This window comes from Empidonax traillii, unplaced genomic scaffold (genome assembly GCF_003031625.1).
Source record: "Empidonax traillii isolate 1590-97213 ecotype Southwest subspecies unplaced genomic scaffold, ASM303162v1 scaffold648:size464035, whole genome shotgun sequence".
NCBI lineage: Eukaryota > Metazoa > Chordata > Aves > Passeriformes > Tyrannidae > Empidonax > Empidonax traillii.
In genome coordinates this window covers 264720-290736 of record NW_020955841.1, presented here as the reverse complement: position 1 = coordinate 290736, position 26017 = coordinate 264720, and the positions used below count along the sequence as shown (strand labels likewise).

At 37.4% G+C, this 26017-nt stretch overlaps 1 protein-coding gene across 4 annotated transcripts in view; it reads left to right on the top strand.

Annotated features, from left to right (window-relative positions):
* The window catches only part of CNST (consortin, connexin sorting protein), a 48772-nt gene extending 27181 nt beyond the window's left edge, over positions 1–21591 (top strand). For all 4 annotated transcript variants that reach the window (XM_027899158.1, XM_027899156.1, XM_027899155.1 and 1 more), the window contains 5 exons: positions 1757–1778; positions 1943–2039; positions 7040–7908; positions 15437–15572; positions 17239–21591. In XM_027899158.1, the coding sequence (XP_027754959.1) occupies positions 1757–1778; positions 1943–2039; positions 7040–7908; positions 15437–15572; positions 17239–17444 (1330 nt within the window). In that variant the 3' untranslated portion in view covers positions 17445–21591. The remainder of the gene's footprint in view (positions 1–1756; positions 1779–1942; positions 2040–7039; positions 7909–15436; positions 15573–17238) is intronic.
* The last annotated feature ends 4426 nt before the right edge of the window (positions 21592–26017 follow it).

The following is a 26017-nucleotide window of genomic DNA, read 5'->3' as shown; positions in this document are numbered from 1 at the left end:
CTAGACATTGATTTTAAGGGACAAATGGAAAAAAAAATACAAGCTACCACTGAAAAATGATCAACTAATGACCATAAGGAAACTAAACATATTCAAAGGCTGTGAAAAAACCTGTCAGTGACAAGTGAGATGCTCTCAATCAGATGGGGAGAGAAAACTTTTTCAAGTGCATTTGCACTGACTTTGTCAATCTGAAGATAACAAAAGCCAGAATGCTCCTGTTGTTCTTAAAGAGTATGATTTGACTATCACATTTTTTCTTCTGGGTGACGATAGTGAAGTTTGAAAACACTCAGGATGATTGCCAGAACCCAGGCAGGGATGTAATATTGTTTATTTGTAGTCCAAATGCCTTTGGGAGGGAGCCCCTTGGAAGCGCACCCCTGCGTTTCCGCAGGAAGGGGAGGCAGGTCGAGCACCGTGGTTGCTCGTTTACCCCCGCAGTGTGCTGCCACTGACAGAGTGCACTCAGAGTGCCTGCAGGCTTCCTCAGCCTACATTTCCTTGCACGTGACTTTGCCAGCCCACAGAAAGATTTAAGATTCAGGTCTGTTGCGATTTATAAGCTGCAATGAGCAGCACCTCCCTATAGTCACCTGGATTGTCACCTTGTTGAGAATAATTCTGCTTTCTTCTTCGTTGTAGTTATGAAATATCACTCTGTGTTCTGAGAAACCCTGCAATTTGATAAAAAATTAAGACTTGTTTTCATCTGCCATGATTAGTGCTCTATATTTAATATTATTACTCTTTGAAACACTCTAGGCAAAAGCTTGATTGCTTTTATTGTTTCATATGGGTTTTTTTTCCTAAATGTTAAACTCAATTTACTTTTTAATTAAAATTACACTTTAAGATTGAATGAATAATATTCAGGTCTTGGAAAATGTGAACATTTTGCTTTTGTAATTGAAAGTAATTTTTCTGATAGCTAAGGTTTTACAGCTACATACTGGACACATTTATTCTTTAAAGATAGTTTTGAGTGTCCCTTATTTGAAGTTTAAAGGGTTAAATTTAAAAGTCAATGTACCTTTTAAAAGTTTTTGTTAGAGTATGAACATCAGTACTTTTCCCTTGTATCTCTCCTATTTTTTTTCAGTAGATTTAAATAAAATGCTCTGCAATTTATCTTCATTGCTATATGAAAGACTCCAAGACACACTGTGTGTGAAAAATCACATTGTGCATAAATCTCCACACAGTTTGCCAAGTCCATACTGACTGTTAGCAGTACTGATCCACCTCCTAATCTGAGTGGGATCAGCGGGAACTGCTGTACCTTACAGTACCCAGAAATTGTATCCCAGTCTGTGGAGAGGGGAGTATGTTTTGTGGGGATTTTTTTCCATTCTTCAATCTCTGCTATAGTGATCAGTATCTTTAATAGTATATTAAATATACTATTAAATATTCTTTCTATATAAATAGATATCAAGTCCTGACATGATTTTTAAAGTTGGTAGAGTTCCTTCTGAGCATAAACTTTCACAGGGATTCACATTTCCTGATACTTTGTGGTAAAATTTTTTTCTGACTTCTTATTGATTAGGTGGAGCAATGTTAGGGTGAAGTGGTTTTCTGATATTCTCACAAGTACAGATGTATGCTAGCATGCTAACACTGTCTCAATGTAAGAAAAGTTCTGTGCTAATTTTAGAGCAGAGTAAAAAGTTTATAAGATTTCAATTACATTTATTATTAAGAATGTTGCTACTAGATTGTTTAATTTATTCTTTTTTCCTTATTGCTGCAGGCCACAGGCATCCAAAAATAAGGTAAGCAGCTGTTTCATTGAATTCTGCTTTTGTCAAAGAATTTTAAAAAATTATTAGATAAAATCTTTCAAGTTTTTGAGGTGTTTTAAGTTTGAATGTCTCAAAAAGTCACAGCATTCCCATTTAATTCCAAAAATTACAGGAAAAACTATCATATTTTACAGTTATTAGTTGCCGAAAATACATGGGAAAGCGGTTGTTTGTCTCAGTTAATGGAATCCAAAAATTTAAAGGAAAGAGAATCTACTGCTTTTAAATCAGGTATGTGTATATGTATGTACATGTGCATACATTTGTTTTAAATGTTACACTATAATAATGTATTCCTATAAATGCAATGAAGCTATTTCATTTGAATCTACAGCATTTGTTGGATTTCCACAAATGGATTAAGTTGGTTTTTTTTCATGACTGCACAATGGATGTGCTATGCAATTTTAATTAGTCATTGATATTCAGAATTGTAATTCTAGCCTCCATCAAAAAAGTCTTAAACGTGCATGCATTGATAGCAAATTATGTAAGCTACAAAACTGTATAAAACTAGAGGTAAGATACATAATTTGTGTGTGTAAAATACAAGGTAAACAATCTGATGATACGTATTCTGAGGTGTGGCAATTCAGTATAGTAAACAGTATTAGTAACTGTTTTAAGTTATGTGCAATGTACAGATTTTGAGGTGCATTTTTCTGAAACACCAGAGAAAATGATGAAGCTTTTGGGGGCTCTTGAAGAGAAAAACATACTTCAGTTCATTGTTTTCAGTAAACACTTTTATGTCAGCCTCATTTTCCTGTTCCTACCTTGAGGCAGTAGATGTTTTGAGTAATTTTTTAGAATCTTTGGGTTCTTATGAAACATTTACAAATTAATAGATTGTTAAAATGGAAACAAAGTGGGAAAGAAGCTTGGTAGATTACCAGGCTGTGCTTTATCTCTCCTCTCTTTGAGCAAAAAGTTTCTTTTTTTTTTTTTTTTTTTTTTGCTACATTCCAGTTGCCAAGAATTGGCCTAAACTAAGTACCTTTCCTTAAAACCAGCTAGAATTTGTCATAAGGTAATGCTCGGCCTAACTGATCCTAGAAGGTGTCTTTCAACTTAAACTATCCTACAAGTGTGTGTCAGGCAGGATGTTCATGAGAATCAGAAATGGACAAAGACACAGAGTCTCAATTCTCTACATGTATAGGTTTTTCTCGTCTCCATCCTCTTACCATGACCTCTTCCGCCTTTACTGCCTTTTCTCTATCTTTATTCTGGTAACCTAACTAAACATAAAACATTGAAAATACGCAAGAAACTACAGCTCAGAAAGCAGATCAAAAGAACCCAGTGCTTTTTATTTTTGGATGGTTGGAAATTCCCATAGAAAAAAATTAGGTGATTACAATTTTTCCAGTGATTTTATTCCAAGTGGGAGCAAAAACTTTCTGGAGAGCAGAATTTCTGAACATTTGAAACTTCTGAATTTTGTTTCCAAGTTGAAATACTGTAGTACAACATACTGACTTAATGTCGAAGTAATTAAGGGTGTAAATGGATTTTTTCATGCCTTACTCTTTGTGTAAATCTTGTCAAAATGTCATCAAAAATCTCTGGGTTCCTGTGAAATCCTGGTAAATTAAGGAAGCTATGCCGTCCAATAGAAAGCAGTTCTGCTGAGAATTTTTCAGCAGTGCTAAATAGTTTCAATACAGAGATAGGAATATTTCAACCCTAACTCAAGTTTAAATGGTTGAGATTTGCAAAAGATGCTTTTCAGAAGATTAGCATGTTCCTGAGGAAGCAATGACTTCTCTCCCTGACAAGTCTCATCATCTGTTAAGGCAACACACGGTCATTAACTACTCACAGTAGCTACCCCTTGCAGTGTCAACCCGTCAGTAGCACAGGGATGAATGTTTTTTGTTGCAGTTAGGATTTGGGTAGGGAAACCATTGGTATGAACCAGTAGAGAAATTTGACAAAAGTAATTCATAACTCTAAAATAATATTCAGGCTGTGTCTGAGTGATTCAGCTCAGGACTAGAAGCAATATGGCCATTTGGGGCTGGTTCTGGATTTTGCCTAACTCCAGCAGAATCCTATACTATAATAACCATACAGTTCCTGATACTCAACCTGTTCAGCAGTAGCCTAAATGCATGGGCCTTCTCATGGAAAACTTATAATGCTTGACTTCTACTTTTTGGGTGGTTTTTTTCCTCTAAAAAAAAAAAAGAAAAAGAAAAATGAGAAGTAAATGTGTGAACTTTTACTTCTTTTAGAAATGTATCTACCAATCTGCAGGCAAATTGCTTAAGTCAGCTGCTTGTAATAGAAGTCTGACTTACAGTAAGACACGAAAAGGAAACTCTCAAGTGGTTTGAGGACTGGCCTTCATATGAATTCATATTCAATAAGAATTTATGTAGCAATTACCAGTAAGAATACACATCATACATTGTAGAGGTAGCTATATTATACTGTAAAGATTGTTGCACTGTACTATGGTAGCATCTTTGAAGTAAAATAAAACTTCTTCAGTAATCTAAAGCAAAAATTACTCCATTAACTTGCTGAAGGCATTTGGGAACTTAGTTTGAGGCTCTGTAGGCAGTTGATCCTAAGAATTCACAATTCCTGTATCATGGTGATACAGTAACTGAGAAACAGCTTTTTAAGTAGTCAGCCAGTCAGGGTTCCCGGAACAGTCACCGAATTAGTTTTCTGCAGTTCTGAGCAAAGGTTGAGAATGGTCTGTTCTACTACATTTTCCTTTCTGGCAGATCTTCACTCTGAGTCTTCCAAAAGAGAGAACTGGACCCTTACAGTTATGTGTGTGTATATTAAAAGATGATCATCCTATACACTGTAGTGAATTTCTTCAGTTTCTGACTGAAAGCCTTAATAGCCTTAGTGTAAATTAAAGAGAAATTAACGTGTTAATGAAAACTTTTCTAATGAAATACTGAATTGAATAAACCCCTTAGCATAAATTTGCAATGTGTACATATAGACCTGTTTCCAAGGTGGGGAGGAATTCCTTATACCCTGTTTTCTTTCAGGTCCTGTGTGATTTGTTATCAGTTGGGAAGAAGGGCAGAGGTGGAGAAGTGTGACTTCTCCTCTGATAGATTAATGTAGATCAGTACTCTAGATCAGTCTGCTAGACTGTCTTGGATCAACAGGATAAAGTGGTGGCTGGAGGTTTCTGGGATGAACAAAGCAAGTGTTGATTTTAAAGCAACTCAGTTAAAAACATTTCTTAAATTACCATAAGTTCTTTTGTTGCTAAAAAATTTTCAGTAGACACTTTGTTGTATTTCTATCAGTCAGCTAAAAATTACTGCCACTGGTGGGTATGTTGTCATTTAACTTTGTAGGCAAAGGCATCTTTTCTAATTAAGTGTTTGAGTATTTGTCTTAACTTGCCTTTAGTTTATAGTGGGCATGGATTGTCTGAAGTAGGTGTAAAGAAAATACTGAACACTGCTGAAAACTTGATGTGGAATGTAACAACGATCATTGCATCTCAGTCCCTGTACATCTGTGGTTAGATAGCAGTGCTAGGATCATTTATTACTTCCTTAGGAACCGAGCCCTGAGGTCAAGGGGCCACCTTTCACAGTAAAGAGTTTGATTTAATTTCCAATTCCATTTAATGTTCGTTGCAGTTGGGGCTGCCAGCAAAGATGCCTGTTGTAATGTGGATGTATCTACTAGGAAAAATTGACAGATGGTAACAAAACCTTGTACCAATAATCCAGACTGTGTTTGAACTCATGACCTATATGTGAAGGGCTCAGTATCCTGTTACAAATCCCTTGAGCTGTCTACTCATCTGTGTCTAATTTTCAAAAAGTCCCTGTCTCATACCTATTTCTTCTTTCAGTGCTTTACAGAAATTAGGTTCCTTGTACCTTTTCTATCTGTTAACATCATTCTGATATTGGTTTGCTTGTGTATTCCCTTTTTCAATTTCTAAGGCTGTCTTTTCTTGTATTTCATTATCCATTTAAAGGGGGATAGTTTGGAATTTAATAAAATTGTTCAATACAATAAATTAATGCAAACATTTTTTTAATGAATGTGACCCTGTTTCATGTAACAAGTTCAGGAAATTGCTCGGATTTGAAGTGAGGTTTTAACAGGTGAGGAAGAATAAAATTAGCATAGAGATCTTCAGTTATTCTTGTAAGAACACATACAGTTAATAAGGTCATTGCTTGAAATTTTCCTGATCTGTTCATAAGACCTTTCTGCTCTTTGCTCTGAATAAAAAATGCAAACAAGTGTTTTCTAGAGGTATTAATTTGCTGGTTTTGGTTATTAATATATTGTAACAGTAGTCCTGTTATAAGATGGTCATAACTTAGTCTTTCTTCAAGTATGGAATAAAAGGCAGTTCTGTCATAGCTGGCTTACTTTGTTATTCTTAACAGCCCCTTTCTCTCTTCATAAGCCTAGAACGGAGTTTGGCTCTGAGCTTCTTGTAATGGCTAATATCTAATGGTTTGATTGACAACTTGGGCTAACCATCTACTCCTTCATCAGCAGATCATGCCAGCAGTAGATGAATTCACGAGCTATGCAAAATTCCTCATGTCTCCCTCTGAAATTTTAGATAAGAAAAAATAATTTTTGTATGTATTGTGAATACAGAAATAAGCTGAAATAAATTGCATTTTTAATATGTAAACTAACTTATGTATCCAAAAAGCAGCATTTTTGTATGCCATCCTTTATGGGACATTAAATAATGGATATTTAATTTAGTGTTGACCAAAGGAGCTAATGACCTGCAAATTTAATATTTATTAAATTAGCATTATTTCAGTTTCTTTAAAGGAAATTCAGATATCTCCCTGTGCAACAGATACACCAGCATCAAGATAGCTTTCTGTAATTAAGTGCATTTGACTGAATTCAAGGCCTCCATGAGATACACTCACATAAAATATCCTTTAGAAGAAAAGGGGCTGTTCGGGAAGATATTTATGTATATAGAGAGAGTAACTCTTTTCAGAAGGTCTGTGAATCGTGCTTTGCCTGCAAGAATGTTTGCAAGTTTGGTGGTTTTTTTTTTTCTGAATCAGGAGTCAGAGACTACTAATAAAAGTTATTCTGACTGGCACATAAAATACCTACCCTTTATGGGAGTGCATTTTAAAGCATTAGGTTACAATGTTATCAAATCACAGTATACTCTTTCTCCCCTGGGCTGATGCTTTGAATCATTTAAAAACTCTGGAAACTGTTTTTCCTATTGCACTTAGGTACTGAAACTTGTCCTGGCATTGGACCAAAGAAAGAAGATAAACAGCTGAGCACTGTTTCCTCAGGTGAAAACAAAACTGAGAGACAGATAGAGGCAGGAAGTCTTTGGGTAGCTGCAGGAAAGGACCACATGGAGGAGCAGCACTGCAGCGCTGAATCAACATTGGAGCCACACACCCAGTCCACAGGGACAGTGGGCAGGCCTTCTTCGAGCTGTTTATCATCTGGTGATGCTGGTAAAGATAACAGTTTGCAGCTGAGAGAAAGGCAGCTCTCAAAGGATGCAGAAAAAACAGAAAGGGCTGGGGAGCCTGAAGTGAAACACTCCCTTGAGCCAATGGTAGATGCTTCGGTTTTAACAGATGGTGACTATATGCTTACTGATTTGGTTCTTTCTGATAAAGATGTGCAAGCTGATAGAAATCTGCTCAGATCAAAACATGCTGCTGGCTCTTCAGAAATTGCTAGTGCCCAGCTTGGAAATAGTGATTTAAAGGAGCAACAGGCACAGCCTGATGACGATGATGAAAAGTCTTCACGGGACAGAACTGCATCAGATGTATGCTCTGGGTGCCATAAAGTGTCTGAGCATGAGAGTACTGCCCATTCACAAGTGTGCAAGGAAATACAGAGAGCAGCAGGACGGGAGGAGAAGGTAAATAATGAAGAACAAGAAGATTTGTTTCTCAGATTTTTAAATGGTAACATAATAGACACTGAGGAATCAATCTTAGAAAACCAAGAGGACTTAGACACTGTTCCGGATATTTCACCCGAACGAGCATCTTATAACTCACTGGAAGCTTTATCACTAGATGACAGCTTTTCTTCTCTTGATGAACTTGCAAGAAGGATAGAGATTGCTGAGGTAAAGATTATGAATTCTATAAAATCTTTCATGTTTGTCTCAAAATATTTTAGATATTTCCAACTTCAAAATGTGTTAAATATTCCTTAGTATATCACTTTAAATCTGAAATCTGTACATATTTAATTGTTCTCAGTTATTCAGAGAAAAAAGTTTGGGTTTGCCTGTTTGTTTCCTTCTTGACCAGCACCACACAGCGTTTCTAAAAATTAGATTGATTTTTACATATGAGTGTGAACTGCTGGGGTATTTTGACTTTTTTATTCTGACAAAGACTGTTAGGAGGTGTTCTCATAATTCCTGTTAAATCAAGTTTCATGTCAGAGATGTACATAATGCTTATGATGTAACGTGGTTCATTTCTACTCAAAGAACAAAATTTCCTTTTTTATTCCTATTCTGTAGAGGTGAGAACTACATATGTTTAAATTCTGTATATGAATGTATGGGCTTCTAACTTTGCCACATTTAGATAGCTTTGTTGTTCAACCAAAGCTAAGAAAACTTCTAATCCTGAAACCACCTTTCTGAAGCACTGCTGATAGGCCACAACAAGAGCGAGTGCTTCATAAGCTAAGTTGCTCCTCTGAAAATAGAGAAGATTTATTGCTTTGGGACTGCTTTGGAAAGTGTATGACGACATCTTTGCTTTATTTGTTTTCTGGTTTTGCTGCATTTGCATCCATGGGACCCTAAGAGCTTTTTCTTTAAAGAAAAAAATATATTTATTGTGAAATTATGTGATTTCAGATGCTGGAGGGGTAAGACTTGTATAAAGGCACCTTCTTAGGTCATCTCTATTTTTAATGTATTTAACAATGCAATATCCCTTGGCAATGAAGTAACAGTACTTCTCTGTAGATCAGAAGCTAATGCACAGAGACCAAGAACTTCCATGATTACTCAGGGACAGCAGCCACACAGGGAACTAAATACTAGGCATCAGTGCTGATGTTATTACATTTGGCAAAATCTCTAGAGCTGGAAACAGAGCATTTTGCTTTTCTCCCCACCTAAACAGTTTCCTACATCCTTTCCAAGATCGTATTTCTAGTCTTTTTGTGGGCTGTTGGGAAGCATGCCGCATACCAGGACTGAGAGCCATGTGCACAAAGCTATACAAGCACCTGACAACACGCAGATGTGGAAACCCACATACATGTTAATACATGTATTCAAACTTTTCCACTAAATCCATTGGCTTGTGTTCATTTAGAAGATGGCTTTCAAAAAAAGAGCATTTTGTTGACAGGCTTTTGCTAAGCCCATATACTGTGAATAACAGAATAACAATTTAAACATTATCCCTCAGCATTAGATTTCTTTTGTGCTCACTGAAAGTTCAGCATTTTAACAGAGGTGTACTGTTCTGTTTCACGTAGATAAATCCTAAATTAATCCTATTGAAACTATTTTTAAATTGCTACGTTTGTACCATTTGCGTTCTAGGGGATGGGACAGGAAGCAGCATACTGATACTGTTTGAAAGATTATGCTTGTATTGATTGTCTCTGTGACTGATGATGATGCTTTACAGGGAATCTACTTTCACTTCTAGTTTGCTCTTTTGCTCTGCCGATGCTAGGACTGCCAGTATTCTGATGGCAGAGTTGAGTCTCTGCAGAGCAAAAAGTACCTTGAGTTTTTCCACAGTACTTTTTCTGGCCATATAAGGCATAATGTTGGCTGTGCTGGTGGGAATCCATTTGAATCATTCTTAGCAAGAGGCCTGAGTTGTGTGTGAGGCAAGGGGTTCAAATCGGAAAAGAGAAGAAGGATTAACTTCAGTAACAGTTAAGGTTTGTAATATGCGGCACTTGGGGTTGTTTTGCAACTTGTGAAATTTCTGGGTGCAGCAGGGTGAGTTAAGGACAGCACACCAGCTTGTTTCATTATACTCTTACATTTTATTTTTTCAGTTAATCTTACCACCCATCACTTGCCTGGAGGTTTCTTTTCAGAAGTGGAGAGCACCTACAGCTTTCCTGGGAGACACACTGAAAGAGTTTGGCACCTCTGAGAAAGCAACACTGTTAGATTGTGTTCATTGATTTTGTTTTAGTGCTAAAATAAGATCACACTGATATTTCGACAAGCAGGCTGATCTTTGTAACCCGCTGTAAGACTTCTTCCTCTCTTGTCCTCTTGAAGCCTTTGAAAGAAGATAACAGTGTTTTCATACAATAGTTGTTAATGAAATATCTAGAAAATGCGTTGGTAGCCACATGAATGAAATGAATCACATGAAATGTACCGATGAGGCAGTAAAAAAAAAAGGAAAAAAAAATCAGTTTGACTGTGATAAAACTTGTCATGGAGTGAATATTTACAAACCTGCCACAAACAGATTAGAATGGACAGCAGAAAGAAAGATAATTTTGAAATAACCTAGGTACAAAAATCATATGGTAGAACAACATTTCATTAAAGTTCTTCAATGGACATGTAATACTAATTTATTGATAATGGGGAAAGGTAAATACTTGTGCATGTATTGACAGTTAGGAATTTTTGTTTGACCCCATATTGAGATCCACGAATCATCTCCTGTAGTTTTCTAATTTAGATACTTTGTCCCTTGCTTTTAGTCTGTCATTTACCAAAACTCATTCCAAGAGTGAAAATCCACGGAATTCTGACTCTGACTTTAAATAATTGCGAAACTGAAATAGTACTTTGCATACTGTACATTCCCTTATACTGTGTATTTCATCACTGGTACAAATTATGTACAACAACGTGCAAATGATGGAAAATCACTGTCATTTTATAGAAGCAAGATTCATACAGCTAACAAGGAGCTTTGAAGCACAGTCAGCAGTTGGCAGCAACAGATATCAGAAGTGTATAGCCTCTTCTTAGATATCTTTGCTATCATTTCTATGAGCATGAAATGACACACCAGCAGTGAAACAAATTGTAACCTTAAAAATGTAAGTTTCATTTTGCTATATAAAGTAAAAGTTTATAACACAAACTTTTTATGTGAGTGACAACTAGGGAAACTAGTAAAATCTTACTGCTTTTCCTGATCAGAAGATTATAATTTGAAATTTATTTTTAGAAAGCAAAGATAATGAGATTGTCAACAACAACACAAAGCTTTTGGTTGGCACTGTTTATACACCAAGAAATGAAGTCTCCACCTATCTGTTCTAGGTTTGGAGAAAATATTTTGGCTTCCCTGTTCTGTTTGATACCTTGGGTCCTATAATTTTGAGTTTGCAAGAACTACAGTTCTGCTTGAAATACTTACATGGTATCTGAGTTATTTGTTGCTATATAAAGGAGCCCTGGTACTTTCATGGCAAGTATATCAGCAGAAAAAATAGTTAAAGTCTGTTGCTGTGTTGTGAATACTGAATCTGCCAAGTTAGCTCCTTTTCTACTCAAATTACACACGTATTAAATGTATTTTATTAGCAAAAGGGGTTGTCTGCTGGTTTTATTGTAACCCAGGGCAGTCTTGGTTTTTGTCAGTTTGTTATACGGTTGTGGATTACTGCTTTAAAAAAAAATCTAGTTTTGCTAGTAATGAAACTGTAGTCCTTTGCCAAGTAACTGAGTAAGGAATACAGCCCACAGAAGAATACACAAACAAAACAGCTTCTTGAGTAGTTCTCTGCATTCAGACCAAAATACTTTATACAGTGAACTTTTCTTCCTAGTTCCCAGTTTGCAGTGCCTCTCTTTTGGGGTTTTTATTTACATCCATATGGTACAAATAATTCTAATAGTCAGACTCAGTCTGTTTTCTCTAAGAGCTTGAAGCACAAGACCTTAATAGTTTTGTCCAGTATGTTTATAAATATATAAATATATACATTGCATTTTTTGAAAATATGTACAGTGTAAGAAGCTCTTTAATATTTTATTAGGAAATGCTGTTTTAAACAGAGAAGAGACATGTAGTTTAATTGAAGCTTTTTTTTTCTAATTTTGCAACCTGGTTATTAAACTTTGTCCAAAAAGTGTAAAACTTTCCTTTGAAGCAGAATTACTTTCTGTTAATGGTGGTAAAAAGAGGAAAGCTAAAATCTTTAACAGAGTTTCAATTAACCAACAGTCATTGATGCTTTCCTTTTTGACTGTTGGTCAAAATGCCACCACATATCTGTATGCCATTTCCAGTTTCTGTAGAGTAATTCTAAAAGTCAAAAGATTTTGTCAAGGCCAGCAGAGCTGAGAGAGTAATATCAGTTACACAGATGCTCTAAGACCATTTTTTGTTAATTATCTAGCTTAGAATTAAGAAAATATTTGATGTTTCAATAGGGTCCTTTATGCAGCTCTTTCATGTAAGAGCTGTTTTCAGTGCAGTCTTATGCAAGCCTACATTTTTCCTCTTGTGGTTCAAGTCAAGAAGAGGCTTGATTTGTGGTCAACTGTATTAACCACAGCTCCCTTGTTAACTTCAATTTACATAATAGACTCTGCCTTTTTTAATTCCTCCTGCCTCCTAAAGACTGGGATTTAAAACTTCGTCTTGTGTGGCAGCTAAGTCCCTCTCCTTGGATGTTTAATTAATGGGAGATGGATCTAATATAATCCATTTGTATATTGAAGTACAAAACAAAAAACCTTAATGACATGACTTGTGAAATTCAAAGGCGGATGAAGTATGGCAGATGAAGTGTATTTACGGCATGAAGCTGGGTTAGAGGAGATTTAGCTTAGATATGAGGAAAAGGTGCTTCACCCAGAGGGTGGTCGGGCACTGGAACAGGTTCCCCAGGGAAGTGGCCACAGCACCAAGCCTGAGAGAGTTCAAGAAGCGTTTGGACAATGCTCTCAGTCACATGGTGATACTCTTGGGGATGGTCCTGTGCAGGGTCAGGAGCTGGAATTTAATGATCCTTCTGCGTCCCTTCCAACTCAGAACACTCTATGATTCTGTTCTAGGTATGAATTATATACCATGTAAAGGGACCATTTTTCAAAATACAGCCTATGACTTCTGCTGGGAGAGAAGAGTAACGCTAACCATGCTGTTTCTATTGCAAAATCAAAAGCACTTTCTCCCCCTTTTTAAGCAAAAGGAAAATACTCAGAATAGAGGGACCTGCGCTGTGTCAATTAGTTATTTATACATTTAAAGTAAATCCTTAAACATAGCCGTGTAGACTGACAGGAAAAGTAAATGAACCTCATTGTAGCAAGACTTTCCTCCACAAGCCTTTTATGTAACTGTAATCACTGAAACACATTTCCACATAATCCTGTCAAGGATAGTCCTCTGGTTTTAAGCTTGGGGAAGACCGAGTTTGTGACACAGTAATTCAGAAACTCCCATGAGCCGACAGACAAATGAAGTGCCTCAGTTTGAAATGATGACTAGACCACCACGTATAGTCTTAGGGTGGACTGGCATGAATGCCCTGCTGTCCCTGGGTGACATTCCCACCTAGTGCAGTCTGAGCCACTTGGGAACAAGCGTGCCAGGAGACAGCTAGGCTGCTGTGTGGGTGGTGTGGGAGGAGCCATTGATCCTCTTTATGAAAGCAATGATGTAAGTAGAAGCTTAAAATAATCTACTCTTCTAAAGGACATCATTTCATCTTCACCCTCCCAAATAAATAAGTCAAAGTAAAGCACTCCTACATGATACCCCTTCATCATCACAACAAGGAAGTTTAAGTGTTGCTTTTCCTGCTGGCCTGTTAAATTTTTGTAGTGTTCTGTAAGGCTAATTTGACATTACCAGTAGAAGCCTCACCTCAGTGTGCTTGTCTGTTGTGATGAGACACTTGCAGACCATTATTTTTGGTTCATTTGTGCCAAATACCGGTCCTCTGTATGTTGACTTACTTTATTTCCGCCACCTCCACACTTTCCCTGAGTTTTCATTAAATAATCCATTCAAGCTCTTGAGAAGATAATCAAAAGGGAAAGTGGGTATCAAAAGCGGTAGTGTGGCAGAGATCAATTATATCCTCTCAGCTGGAATTTCAGGAAAAATTATTAGACGTGTAGGCATACACCCACAGTACCCAGCTCTGTTAAGTTGTGCAGGGTAACGTTATTTGTCCATTTGAGGGCTACAAAGTACTGCCAGACTAGAGACTTGTAGGTGTAATTGCCAAATTTATCAGTTAAAATGTTGCAAACACCAAAGTTGGCGCCTGTTGGATTGTGCTCTGCCTCTTGCTGTGTTCAGTCCAGCACCTCTCTGACTACAGCAGGCATCGATGCATTATGTAAGCTTGTAGCATGAAGCATGTTTAAGTGTGTGAGTTATTAAGTCGCTTGTTTTCAGTTTTTCTACAGCTCTTCGAATTGCAATGCAAACAGGTTTTTATGGGTGCTCTTCTAACTTAATTCTGTTACAGGTAGGGTTAAGCAGTCAGTTGTCTGCAACTACAGTGTTACTTGGAAAGCTGGGGTTTCTTGAGCGTTTGTGAAAATTACAGGCCTTTGGAGTCATCTCCTTATGGAAGAGTTGCAAACTCAGTTATAAATGTGATGTTCATCTGTAGCACAAATGAATAAATATTACTTTTCAGTTTAACAAATGTTATTGCTGACCTACAAAATGAGTTTTTAAAGCCCTACTAAGATCTAGCAAGAAATCATTAAGTCTTTTTTTTAAGGTAAAGATGCTCAAAAGATTAAAAAAAAAGGGCATGTCTAAACATGCCTCTTATTTTAATTACTGTTTATTTCTAGCCCACTGGGAACTACTTGCTTAGGAAAGCATTTGTCTCCTGATACTTCACCTACTTTCATCTCTCCAATAACTAGGAAGTTACAGACTGTTCATTCATCCTGGTATGGTTTAGCATACATGTCCTCTTGCAACTAGTCCAAATGCTATAGCAAACAAAAGAGAAGTTATGGTTTATTGACTTGTTGACTGTATTGCTGTTTGTGCAAGCTGTTTGGATGACCAGCCTGTAGGGAAGGATTTTTGAACTGCTGCTGAATCCAGAGAGCTTATTACAATGTGGAGCTGGAATTTATCCAGCGCATTGAAGCTTTCTTTTTCCCTGGTGTTCTCTCTCTTTGGTTTTGTAGCCCCACTGTAGCTGCTTGTCTACTCTGGGGAACCAATCGCAGTGCTGGAAAATTAATCTTGCGATAAGTATTTGATGGTCTCTGCAGGATTATATCTTTGGAGAGGCACCAGCAGTGTGTCATTGACTTCTTGTTGCCCTCTGTTGATAGTACTTTTGACACAAATCCCCCTCATCACTGCCCCAACACGTGTGAGCATACAAACAAAGTGTTGCAGTGAACAAAAAGTATGATCCAAATAGCAAATGTGTTTAACTTTGTGTGTTTAACTTTGGTAACACTTAAGGAAGGCCAAGCAGTGTCAGTCAACAGCAGAATGATACTGCAGCTGTCCTGCATGTTAAGGAATTGAGTTTTCAAGAAGGAGGTTTCGCAAATGCTGCAGTGTTTAAGAAAAGTAAAGTGGAAAACATTTATTAACTGTTTAGCTCATTTCTTCCCTAAGTCATTGTTAAATAGAGCTCATGCTTCAATTTCTCACATCTCTTGTGCCACTCGCTGACTTTCCTGATAGATTGCTCCAGCGGAAGGATTGGTGTCTATACTAAAGAAGAGAGATGACAGGGACGGTAAAACAATTTCTCAAGTCCAGCAAAGACAAACAAAGAGAAGAGTGCGATTCCAAGAAATGGACGACACGTTGGATCAAGGTACTTTAAAGCTGTTAATTCATGGATTGCACTCTTGGGCTGAAAATTATGTTGATCTTTTGTTCACAAGAGCAGGCATTCATTGACCATACTGTCTCTTTTTTTTAAAGTTATTACTAAGTGAAGGTGATTGATCAAAGATTATTATTCTGTACCAGGTTTGGGTAACAAGACTACAGAAGGATACAATAAGCACACTTCCATTTTAAAGCTTGTTTGAGAATGAAGTCCCATGTTTTTTTCCTCTGACTGAATGATTTGCAAGTGACAGCTAATGGAAGTCCTTTCATTAATGTTTATTGCTTAGAGGTGAGAGGTGTAGGCTTTCTTCATAAATCAATTTACCTTGTGGGTAAAGAGGGATGCAGAAGAAACAAGTCTGTTGTCCTTTTTCTGCTGGTAGCTTTCCAACCCTTTCTAGTAGACCAGGATTTTAACCTTGCTTTATAATTTAATATCCATACGTACCCTGCTAGCCATCATTAAATTCGGCTTTACACCCTGCCATCTTTTTGATGGGCTGAATAGCCTCATGAAAAATACAATATGTTATTTTGTTCTGCTTTTCTTGGAGTTTAAGGTCTTTATTATTCAAACTAGAGAGATATTAAGAAAAATACTTTTGGTTGCTAATGATAGTACTTTCTGTATCTAATGTGCACGCCAGCCACTAAATGGTATGAATTAGTGCTTAAAAGTGCCTCAAACATGTCTCAAACATTCACAGCCTAAAAGAGAGTATATCCCATCTTTTTGTTTAAATTATTTTAAAAGTATTTATGTTTTAAATAAAATTTCAATTAGAGCTTTTTCTATGATTTTTTTTCCCCAAGGATTTAGTGATTCAAAAGAAAAGTTGTTTTGTACTACTATTGCTGTTATTTCAAATCTGATTTCGAACACACACATTACAGCACATGAATCTTTCTTCTTTTTTTTTTTTCTTTTACACTGTTTCTTCTCCCTGATATAGCGTGAAGGGAGTTCAGCAATTTTCTTAGAGCCAGTCAATCTGACAGAAGATGCAGATGTTGTTTTTACGTTCGGACTACCAAAGTAATCTGACCCCAAAGTAAAATTATAAGTGAGGTTGTGAGGATGTAGCAGCACCTCTGCAACCTCTGTATTGCTCTTACTCTGAAATAAACAATCATGGAAAGAGGTAGCAGAGAATAACTGAAATATAAAACAACCCTTCACATTACTCTGAAGCTTTTTGTCTCTATCCTTGCAGCCAAAATGTGAGAGGAAACACAAGCAGTTCATGGTAGCACAGTCAGTGTCATTACAAATGACGCAAGTGTTTCCCTTTGTTTTAGTTTCAAAGCTTTCATTTCATTTCAACTATTTTCATGAAGAAAGGCTTTGGCTGTGTGGCATTCTCATAGGTGAGTGCATTTTGCTTCAGTGTGGAATGACTCCACAAGTGATAGGAGCAAGGACAGGTACACAGACTGCAGAAACGAAGCTATATAATTAGGTTTCTGAAAAGGCTGAGAAAAATACAATTACTGCTATGTATTATGGCCACTTTGACACGTGAGTGTTATTAAATGCATTTACCTCCTGACCCGTTTCATGGTAAAAACTTTTCTCAGGTTTTTTTGCATGTGTTTGTTTTGCTTTGTATATCGTCCTTTTTCACCTTTTCTGCTCTTCTTTACAGATGAAGTATCTGGTGGCTCCTGTATTTTGCTGATCCTGCTGTGCATAGCGACTGTTTTCCTTAGCATTGGAGGAACTGCATTGTACTGTACCTTTGGTGACATGGAATCCCCTGTGTGTACTGATTTTGCTGACAACATGGATTTCTATTATACACAGATACTGCAGCGTGTGGAAGAACTTAAACACTGGATAGCCTTCTCATAGTTGAAATGAGCAGGGACAGCACATCAAGAGCTCACCAATGGTTACTGGAGAGGGTAGAAAAAAATTGTGATTTCAAGTTCTCTAACACTTGCCACCTGCAGGTGATGTGTATTTGTTGATATACTTTCACTTTTACTTAGAAATCAAGAAAATTTTAGTTTAGCAATCAGGTGGCAAAATGTTCACATCTGTTCACAAGTGTAGCAGTGTGGTGTGGGAGCATAAAAAGTTATTACCTTCACCCTTTTGAGAGCGGGCAAGCCGCTTTTCATGAACTTGAGCAAGCGAAGAAGAAAGAAGAAAATTAACTGTCTTCTATATTCTCTCCCATTGCCACACATTGTGCAAGCAATCTCTGGAAGCTTAGCAAAAGGACAGCTTTAATTTACAGCTGTTTGTGCAAAGGTGTTGCCTCCAGCTATCATGCAATAAGTCTGTGTTTTATGGAAACATTATTTTTCTTTTAAGTCTTACTGGTTTTGTCCATTTTATTTCTCCTGGTGAGCCATGTAATTATTTGGTGGAGTGAGAAGAGTGCAGCAGCATTCATGGAGCCCTCATTTGGAGATTACCAGGCTGACCCTGTATCTATAGCTTACAGCGAATATCATGAGTGGGATAAATCTGCTGGCAGATTTCACTAAATTTACTAAACCTTTACTCTCAGTATTGTATGGGTTGATATAGGAATGGAAGGTTAAAAAAGAAATCATTAGTCTCACTAAACACAGAAACAAAAGTAGGATGTTTAGTAAATTATTCATATTAAATAGTCAAGTGTCTTTGGCCAATTTTAAAGCACCTGTTAGAGGGTGTGGGGCTAGCTGGCTTTTCTGTCCAGCTAAGTCACTGACTTTGAGTAATCACTTTGTGCCTCAATTTCTCCTCCATAGATGGGGAATAATGATCCTTGCCTTTGTCTATGAATATTTATTGCAATTAGGGCTCATGTCTGATTCATCCCAAATGAGTGCGCAGGATCACAGGACTGTGTGGCTGCAGCCTCTCTCAGTTGAGTGAATGTTATGTAAAGTGGGACTGATCCAACAGAAGAGATTCAGAGGCTCACCGCAGGCCTGCGGTATGTTAGTAGTCCAGGGCACTTATTCCAGCAGATAAAGCACATTTGCATCTCTTTGCCCTGCAGTTCTAAGAGACGTGTATTGTAAAATCTGATCTTTTTCTATCAGCTATACAAACAAATTTAGATCAATACCAAGAGTCATTTTAAATGGGTATTTCTATCGCTTGGTGCTCAGCCCTCCCTGTGTGGTGGTATTTGAGAGAAACACTGACAGGACAGTGAAGGTGAGATTTAGATACACAGGCCTTTGGCCCACACTCTGGTCAAAATGTGGCAACTCTTCTTGCACAGAGCGTAATGGTCGAGCCCTGCTGAAGGTGTTAGTGTGAAACGATTCCTTTACACCTCAGGAAACAGCATTTTTGAGGGGTCCGCTTCACTCCACTCCATGATTTCCTGCTTACTAACATTGTATGATGCAGCGTGTTCAGGTTTAGGATATTGTTTTGTAAAATGCTATGAAGTGAAATCTTCAAGATGCTACTCAGATTTATAACGTTAAATGATCATGCTTTCTGGCATCTGCAAGTAAATTGTCCCTCTAGTGAGCTTGATTGTTCCTAATGTACTGTTACACTTAACGGGTTTTTAAAGTGAAATTTAAAGTCATGTTTTTTTCTAGAATAAACTGCATGTATGATTTCTCTTTTTATTTTCACTGTGAAGGCTTAGTTTATTTATACCCTAGGAAGCCTCATGTGCAGCTTTATATTAAGCTAGCAAATTTAAAATGCCCAAAGTAATGAAAACTTTTGCTTTCAGAATGAAACTTGAGAACAGTAGTTTGATATATTTTTGTTTGTTTGTTTGTTGTCCTCAGAGTATTATAATGCTGGGCTAATCTAAGAGAGAAAGGGAAAGACACTTTTGTATTTTAAAGTGTTACTGGCTGGTTCAGTTTATTATTTGAATTCTCGGTTTGTTTGTTTATTTATTTAGTTCATCTTTTAAAGAGAATCTTAATTTCCTATTTTGGTAACTTCCTCACAGAGTAATTAAAAAGCATGCATTCAGTTAAAATATGTATTTATAGTGACTATGTAATTAGAATATATTTTGGGTTTCTGCAACTTTGCATTGAGTGTTTCAGGATACTAGGTTTATTCCTAAGGAGACAACTGTTGATTTCAGGTTAAAAAAATCTTTTAAACTTTTTGTGCATTTCATCACTAAAAAGATCAAGAGGTATATATAGATCTATTTATCCAAAAATATATCGGACATGGAGGCCAAGGATCCTCTACTTCTAGGTTCATTTAATTAAAACTATTTAAAAAATAATTATTTTATTTAAAACTCTAAAGCTATTTAAAGTCAAAGCAATTTTTAATAAGCATTTCAGTTTCAAATCAGTGGTTCAAATCCTGATATGTTCACTTTGTGCTACATTCCTAGCACAGACTCACTAATATCAGCAGAACTGCCTCCAAGAAGACCACGAAGAGGTTGGGCACCACTTTACCAACATGTACCCCTTGAAAAATGAGTGACCAGGTGTTCTGTGTAACTCAGCTACCTTGTACTTGTAACCTGGAGAATCTCCTCAACCTTCCCAACCTATGCCAAGGTACCACACCTGCAAAGTCTCTCAGGATTTGGAGAAGCACAGATGGCACACAGCTTGTCCAGCTCCTGATCTGAGCTGCTCACTCCTCAGTTAAAACGAAGTATTTGAATCTGGATCCAGTTTCTGTTGGCATTCCTTTATAAAAAGGTGACGATATAAATTGTTGGTTCGTGTGACAATTCTGTTGGAGCAAATAGCTTGCATGGTCTGTAGTACATTATCAAAATTGTAGTTACCAACACGACAAAATTTGCTTTGCGTTGGAACTCCAAAGAGTGTGTGGGTAGACCTGATATTGGCCTTCCTGTATACTCTGTTCTTTGGACTACTGGTGACATTGCTTCCACCTGGGTGGCCTGAGGAGTTAGGATCTTACAGTCAGGTAAATCCAAGTGAAAAGAGATAGGGAATTTGAACAGTTATTCCTCTTGTCTGAGTATTTTGAGGTAAAATAATAGCAAGCAACAGCTGAGATTGTTTAAGGAGGAAGAAAACAAAGGAAAAGGACTTCTCCCTCACGCATACTTGGTGCATTTAAAAGCCTTTTGTCTACAGATTCTTATTTGTTCTGTTTTCTTCCCTGCCACTGTCTTTATGCTGCTCTGCTTGGCAGTAGGAGATACTATGCTGGCATAAAACCATTTGTAGTTGGTAGGAAAATTCAGGGAATGGTTCTGTACTTGACAGTAGTTAAATGTAATTTCTTAAACTATGACTGGATTTTAGGCTGCTAATGTACCTTCAGAGAAGTTGTGGCCACTTAATCACCTGCAGCACTCTACTAGAAACCCCCACCTTCCTGTTTATTCTTTGACTATAATTATTTTGAAGAGATTTTTGGGATAAAGAAAAACCCATAAGACTTTTGATGTAGATTCAGCATATGCTGCCAAAAAAGAGCTTTTTGACAACATGTAGTAATGCACTCACCCCAAATAGCCTAGACTACACCAAGAAAAGCACTGTGATGTAGCATAGCCACACTATACTACAGGCTTATTTTCAAGACAATGTAAGAAAGCAGAGATTCCACAGCCCAGATATGCCAGCAGAAGTCTGTGATCTAGACAAAGCCTGTGTTTTAAATTTTTTCCATTATCTTTGCTTTCATACCTGGAAAATGCATAGCCCTGGTGACAAGCAGTAAGAAGTAGTGTAACAAAAAGGGAAAGTTTTGTTTAAGGTTTTTGGTAGTAAAGGGCAAGTTTGAACTATCAAATAAACAGAGTACATTGGAAGTCCAGATTCTTGTGTGACTGGGTACTGTTCCACTTAATAACATAAAGGGATGTTACCCTCCTAAGAGAACGTTTGCCTGCTTTGTACTGTAATGTAAAACCAAGAACATCTGAAAGGAATCAAAACTACTTGTAACAAATTTAACTTAAGCTTCCTTTAGCAAAAGGAGTAAGTAATTGTCTTTGGAACCATCACCCAAGCTTGTAATTTAAATACTGTAGCAAAAAAAAATAAAAACTGTCCCAAAGAAAATACATGAACCTTTTTGGGTACTGTGATTACTAAATGTCTAAAAAGACTGTGAAGATTTTCTGTGAAACTGAAGTAAACGAGCAGTACCTCCAATAAGAATTTAATGGTCAAGCCCAAACCAGAATGGAAGATGAGGATAAAACATGTAAGGTTTGGTCTGATTTTTGGTGTAGTTTTCCTGGGTTGGTTGATTTGTCTTTGTTTCAATAGTTAAACAAAAACCTAGCTTCCTCACAGAGCCTTGTGGCTTTCAAGTACTAAAATGTTACCTTACTGCATCATCATGAAAACAAATGGACAGGTGGTGAGTTTCAGAATTCCTAGTAATTGGGGGTGACCTGGATAGTGGTCACAGGACATTCTGCCCTCTGAGCTCAATTAAATAAATAAAAACCCAAACGGTTGCAACGCAACCCAACCCAGAAGCCTGTGATTTGAACAGGAGCGTGCCAGTGCTACATTCTGCAACACTCCTCCACCCACTTTTATTCCTTTGGTCTCCTTCCCCCTTTACCACTTATTTCCCAGTAAGAAATAGCATGTGTTTTATCATTCACAGGACATAAGGTAACTGAGTTAGGAAGGGACCTCAGGAAGTCTCCAGTCTAACCTTCTGCTCAAGGCAGGATCAGCTGAGATCAGACCAAATTGCTCAGGGCTTTATCCAGTCAGATCTGGAAACCCTCCAAGGGATGGAGGTTGTACAACCTCCCTGGGCATATTCTTCTGCTTGGCTGTCCTCAGGGTGAAAAAGTTTTTCTTTATACCCTGTCTAATCTCTCTTTCAATTTGTTGTCTCTCATACTGCTGATAAGCACTGCAGTGAGAGAGCTTCTTAGTAACATCTTCATGAAAACAGTCCCTTCTCCAGGCTATACACTGTGTTTTTTAATACTGTCCCTCTGATCCTTCTCACTTTCTTGTCCACAGTATCTTCTTTCCTGACAGGGATCCAGTGTTCTTCTATTAGAATAGAGATCCTCTATGCTTCTCCCTTTCCTCTCCCACCTTACATTCTGGAATTCAATATTAAGTTTTAGAAATCAGCAGTGAGACCACAGGCAAAACTGAAATAGCAATTACAATGATTATTTTTTAAAAACTATTGATGACTATCACCAATTCATTAGTGTGTAGCAGGGATTTCAGAATTTAAAGGATCACATGCTGACATCCATGTGCCTTAATGAAATCATCTAAATATTTTTTTCTAAAAGAGCTACCCAAGGAAGCCTAAAGTATTTGACTATAAAGTCCTTTTATAAAAATGGATTTTTTAGACTTTGGGTTTTTTTTTTAAGAGTCCTTTATTTTATTTGTGATTTGTATGACTTTGAATTAAATCTCATGGTAATTCTTCTTTGTCATAACATGAGCCCAGGGTTTACTGCATTCGGTAGTGTCCAAAAATTGTGGTTATCTCTTGAAGAAAATGATGGGGAGTAGATGCATGCTCCGACAGCTGTTACAGAATTGATACCGGTGAATTTCAGCAAAAATTGTGCACTTGGGTCATCTTGAATTTTTAATATGCCAAATATTCTAAAATAAAAAATGTAGAGACAGCACTGTAGCACATCCAACATTTCTAAGGCATGTCCAATACTATACCAAAGTCCTCCATTAATCTAAAATTGTTAAGCTGCTCTTTCTTGGCAACAAGCTTGAATCCATCTTCACATGACAACAGATCCATCAGCTCTCTCCCTCTGCTTTTTGCCAAGGAACTGTCTGGCCAAGTGTCATCTTTTAGCCAAGTTGGGCCCCTGATGTAGGACTCATTCATTAGGCTCTTGGCAAGTTTCCAGTAACACTTCTGTCAAGTGACATTTAATGATTGTGTCCCATTTCATTGCCTGGCAGTGAAAATGAGTTTAAGCCCCACTATTGTGCTTTCATAGACTGATCAAATTTAAAGCTGTTACCAGAAACAACTTTCGGAGTGAGAGCTGTCTGTTTTACAGGAAGTGCCATGTGCCAAGTACTGTGATGAGAAAACTTGACCGGTTTTCCCAGTTTTGCTAAAACATGTCCAGATTCCACAACTGCTGTTTGCAGTGCATGGAGGCTCATGCAGTGTTTCCAGTAGTGCACCCCTTAAGCTGGCCAGAAGTCATTCTCTTCTCCCGAGCTGGCAGCCTTGCACGACGAGGTAGTGGCTGGATCAGAAGTGGTGAAAGCATATATGGGCTGGAAGTTGAGCAACGTGAGGGTTTTGTTACTTCCATGTAAACTTTCATCTAAAAATGTACTTTCTTTTAAAAAAACCCCTTTCATCTAGGAACCATTCATCACATCTTTTTATTAGAAAAAGACAGCATTAAGCCAATTCCTCTGCTTCTTCCCCAGAAATAGGAATTAATGGTTTTTTGCCAGAGAAAACATGCATCTTGCCACGTGATGCTGAGAATCCTCATGCTTGTAGAGCTTTTCTGCCAGAATTTCTAAAGAAATTGGTAAATAGGCTCTGATAGAGGCTATGACAGTAGCAAGAATATTTTCACACTACTTTTCACAAGCTAACTGAATTCAGTGCACTATAAAAAGGACTTGCAGCAAAAAAAGGGGAGCAGAACGTTTGAATCGCTAAGGATCTATACATATCTATCTATCTATATTTTAGCAATATCAGAATAGTCAATATCAGTATCTACCAGCATAGAAACTGGCAAGTTTGCTTCAAAGAGACCCACCATAAATAATAGAAAAGGGTATATTTGCAAAGAGTTATAAAGAAAAAAAGTTATACTGAAGTTTCTCACTGACTTTTCAAAGACTGAGGCTTTTATGTAGAAGTTAGTAAATAAAATAAGGGGGAACAACTTCTCAAGGTTGTACAAAGGTAAATACCAAGTATCTTATGGCTAAAAGGGCTGCAGAAATTATGTAACAACAACCTTAGATCAAATATGGTAATTTTTTTTTTGGTAAAGGTTAAAAAAGATTTCTGATAATTAAACCTCCCTATCAGTGATGGAGGTTTTTATTGAGATTTTGCAGAAACAGAAAAAAATTCATAATAGTTTAATGACATCAGGGAAGAAAAGGGGGTTGAAATATTGCTGAATTCTTTGTAGGACTCCTTAGGAGGAATTGACCTTATACAAGGTCATGTGGCAGGAAGGACCAGATCTTATAAATCCTAACTTCTAATCTTTTGTCTGTTACCAGTTCCCTCTAGGACAAAACAAATTAGGGAAGATAAATGAGTACCCTTTGGTCGTGGTATTTTTTAAGACTTTAAGATATTTTTATATTCTCATAAATTTTGTGGTGATCTTAAGGAATCAATTTTATTCAGGGGATGAATTTCCTCTCTATTATGCAGCACTAAGTCCAAATGCCATTTTAGCGTATTTATAGTACTTGATATCATCATAGCCATGGTAGCCAGTTGCTATTTACGTCTATTAAAGCAAATGGTATCAACAGACCACATGGGAACACAAAGTATAATGGCAACTTCTATTATCAGAAAATGAGGGTCAAGCTGTCTGTAGTCACTTTGTGTTTCACCATCTAACCCTTGCTACTCATGCTCTGTTAAGTACCAGGAAAGTAATGATGCTCAGCAGAACGAGCCCTTCTGAGAATCATCATCAGGCCACAATCTTGCAACTCTGCTGGGCTTCACACAATACCTACCCCTGTGCCAAGAGTGAGGAAACAAAGGGATGTGGAAAGAAGTCGCGGTCACCAGATCCTGCCTCCCAGAAGAAATAAAGGTCTTGTAGGCACAAAAATGTTCTGACCATAAAGTGGATGCTGTCGTCACTGTCTGCAAATGTGAAAGATGAAAATAATTTCAAATGTTCTTGATGTCCCTCAAAATGCCTTTAATAACCCTTTTTTTCATTTCAATTTTTGTATTGCTGAAAGCTTTCTCTTAGTCGAAGGCAAAGAGGAAAATTACACAATGTTTTGGGTTGGGTTTTTTTCTTGGCATGTACTCTCTCTTACATTTTTCTATAAATAGGGCATTACTTTTCTGAGTCAATTCACTGGGTAATAGCTCATGGTTTACCTACAAAGGCAAAATAGATGGCCATTAGCAATATGACTCATGTATTATAAAATAGCCTCATTAAAAGGAACCATCCCCGCTGTCTCACGCAGTATGATGATGAAACGATACTTTCAGTGAATTAGCTGAATTTTGCAATGCAGAGCAAGCCTTGCACAGCCCACCCACACTGCCAGCTCAGTCTGGCAGTTTGTTCATCTTTCTACTGGGACCTTTCACAGCTACAATTTTCCCAGTACAGAGCAGCCAGGGAGGCAAGTATTCTTCTCTGTGCTCCTTTGACCACAGAGATGACCAGCAGCTGCAGACTTCTCAAAGCCAAACAGAACAGTAGAGTTGCCTGTAAAAACATCTGGAGCTTCAGTCATGAAACTCCAAAACTGCAAATCAGATGTTCTTCTTCAGGA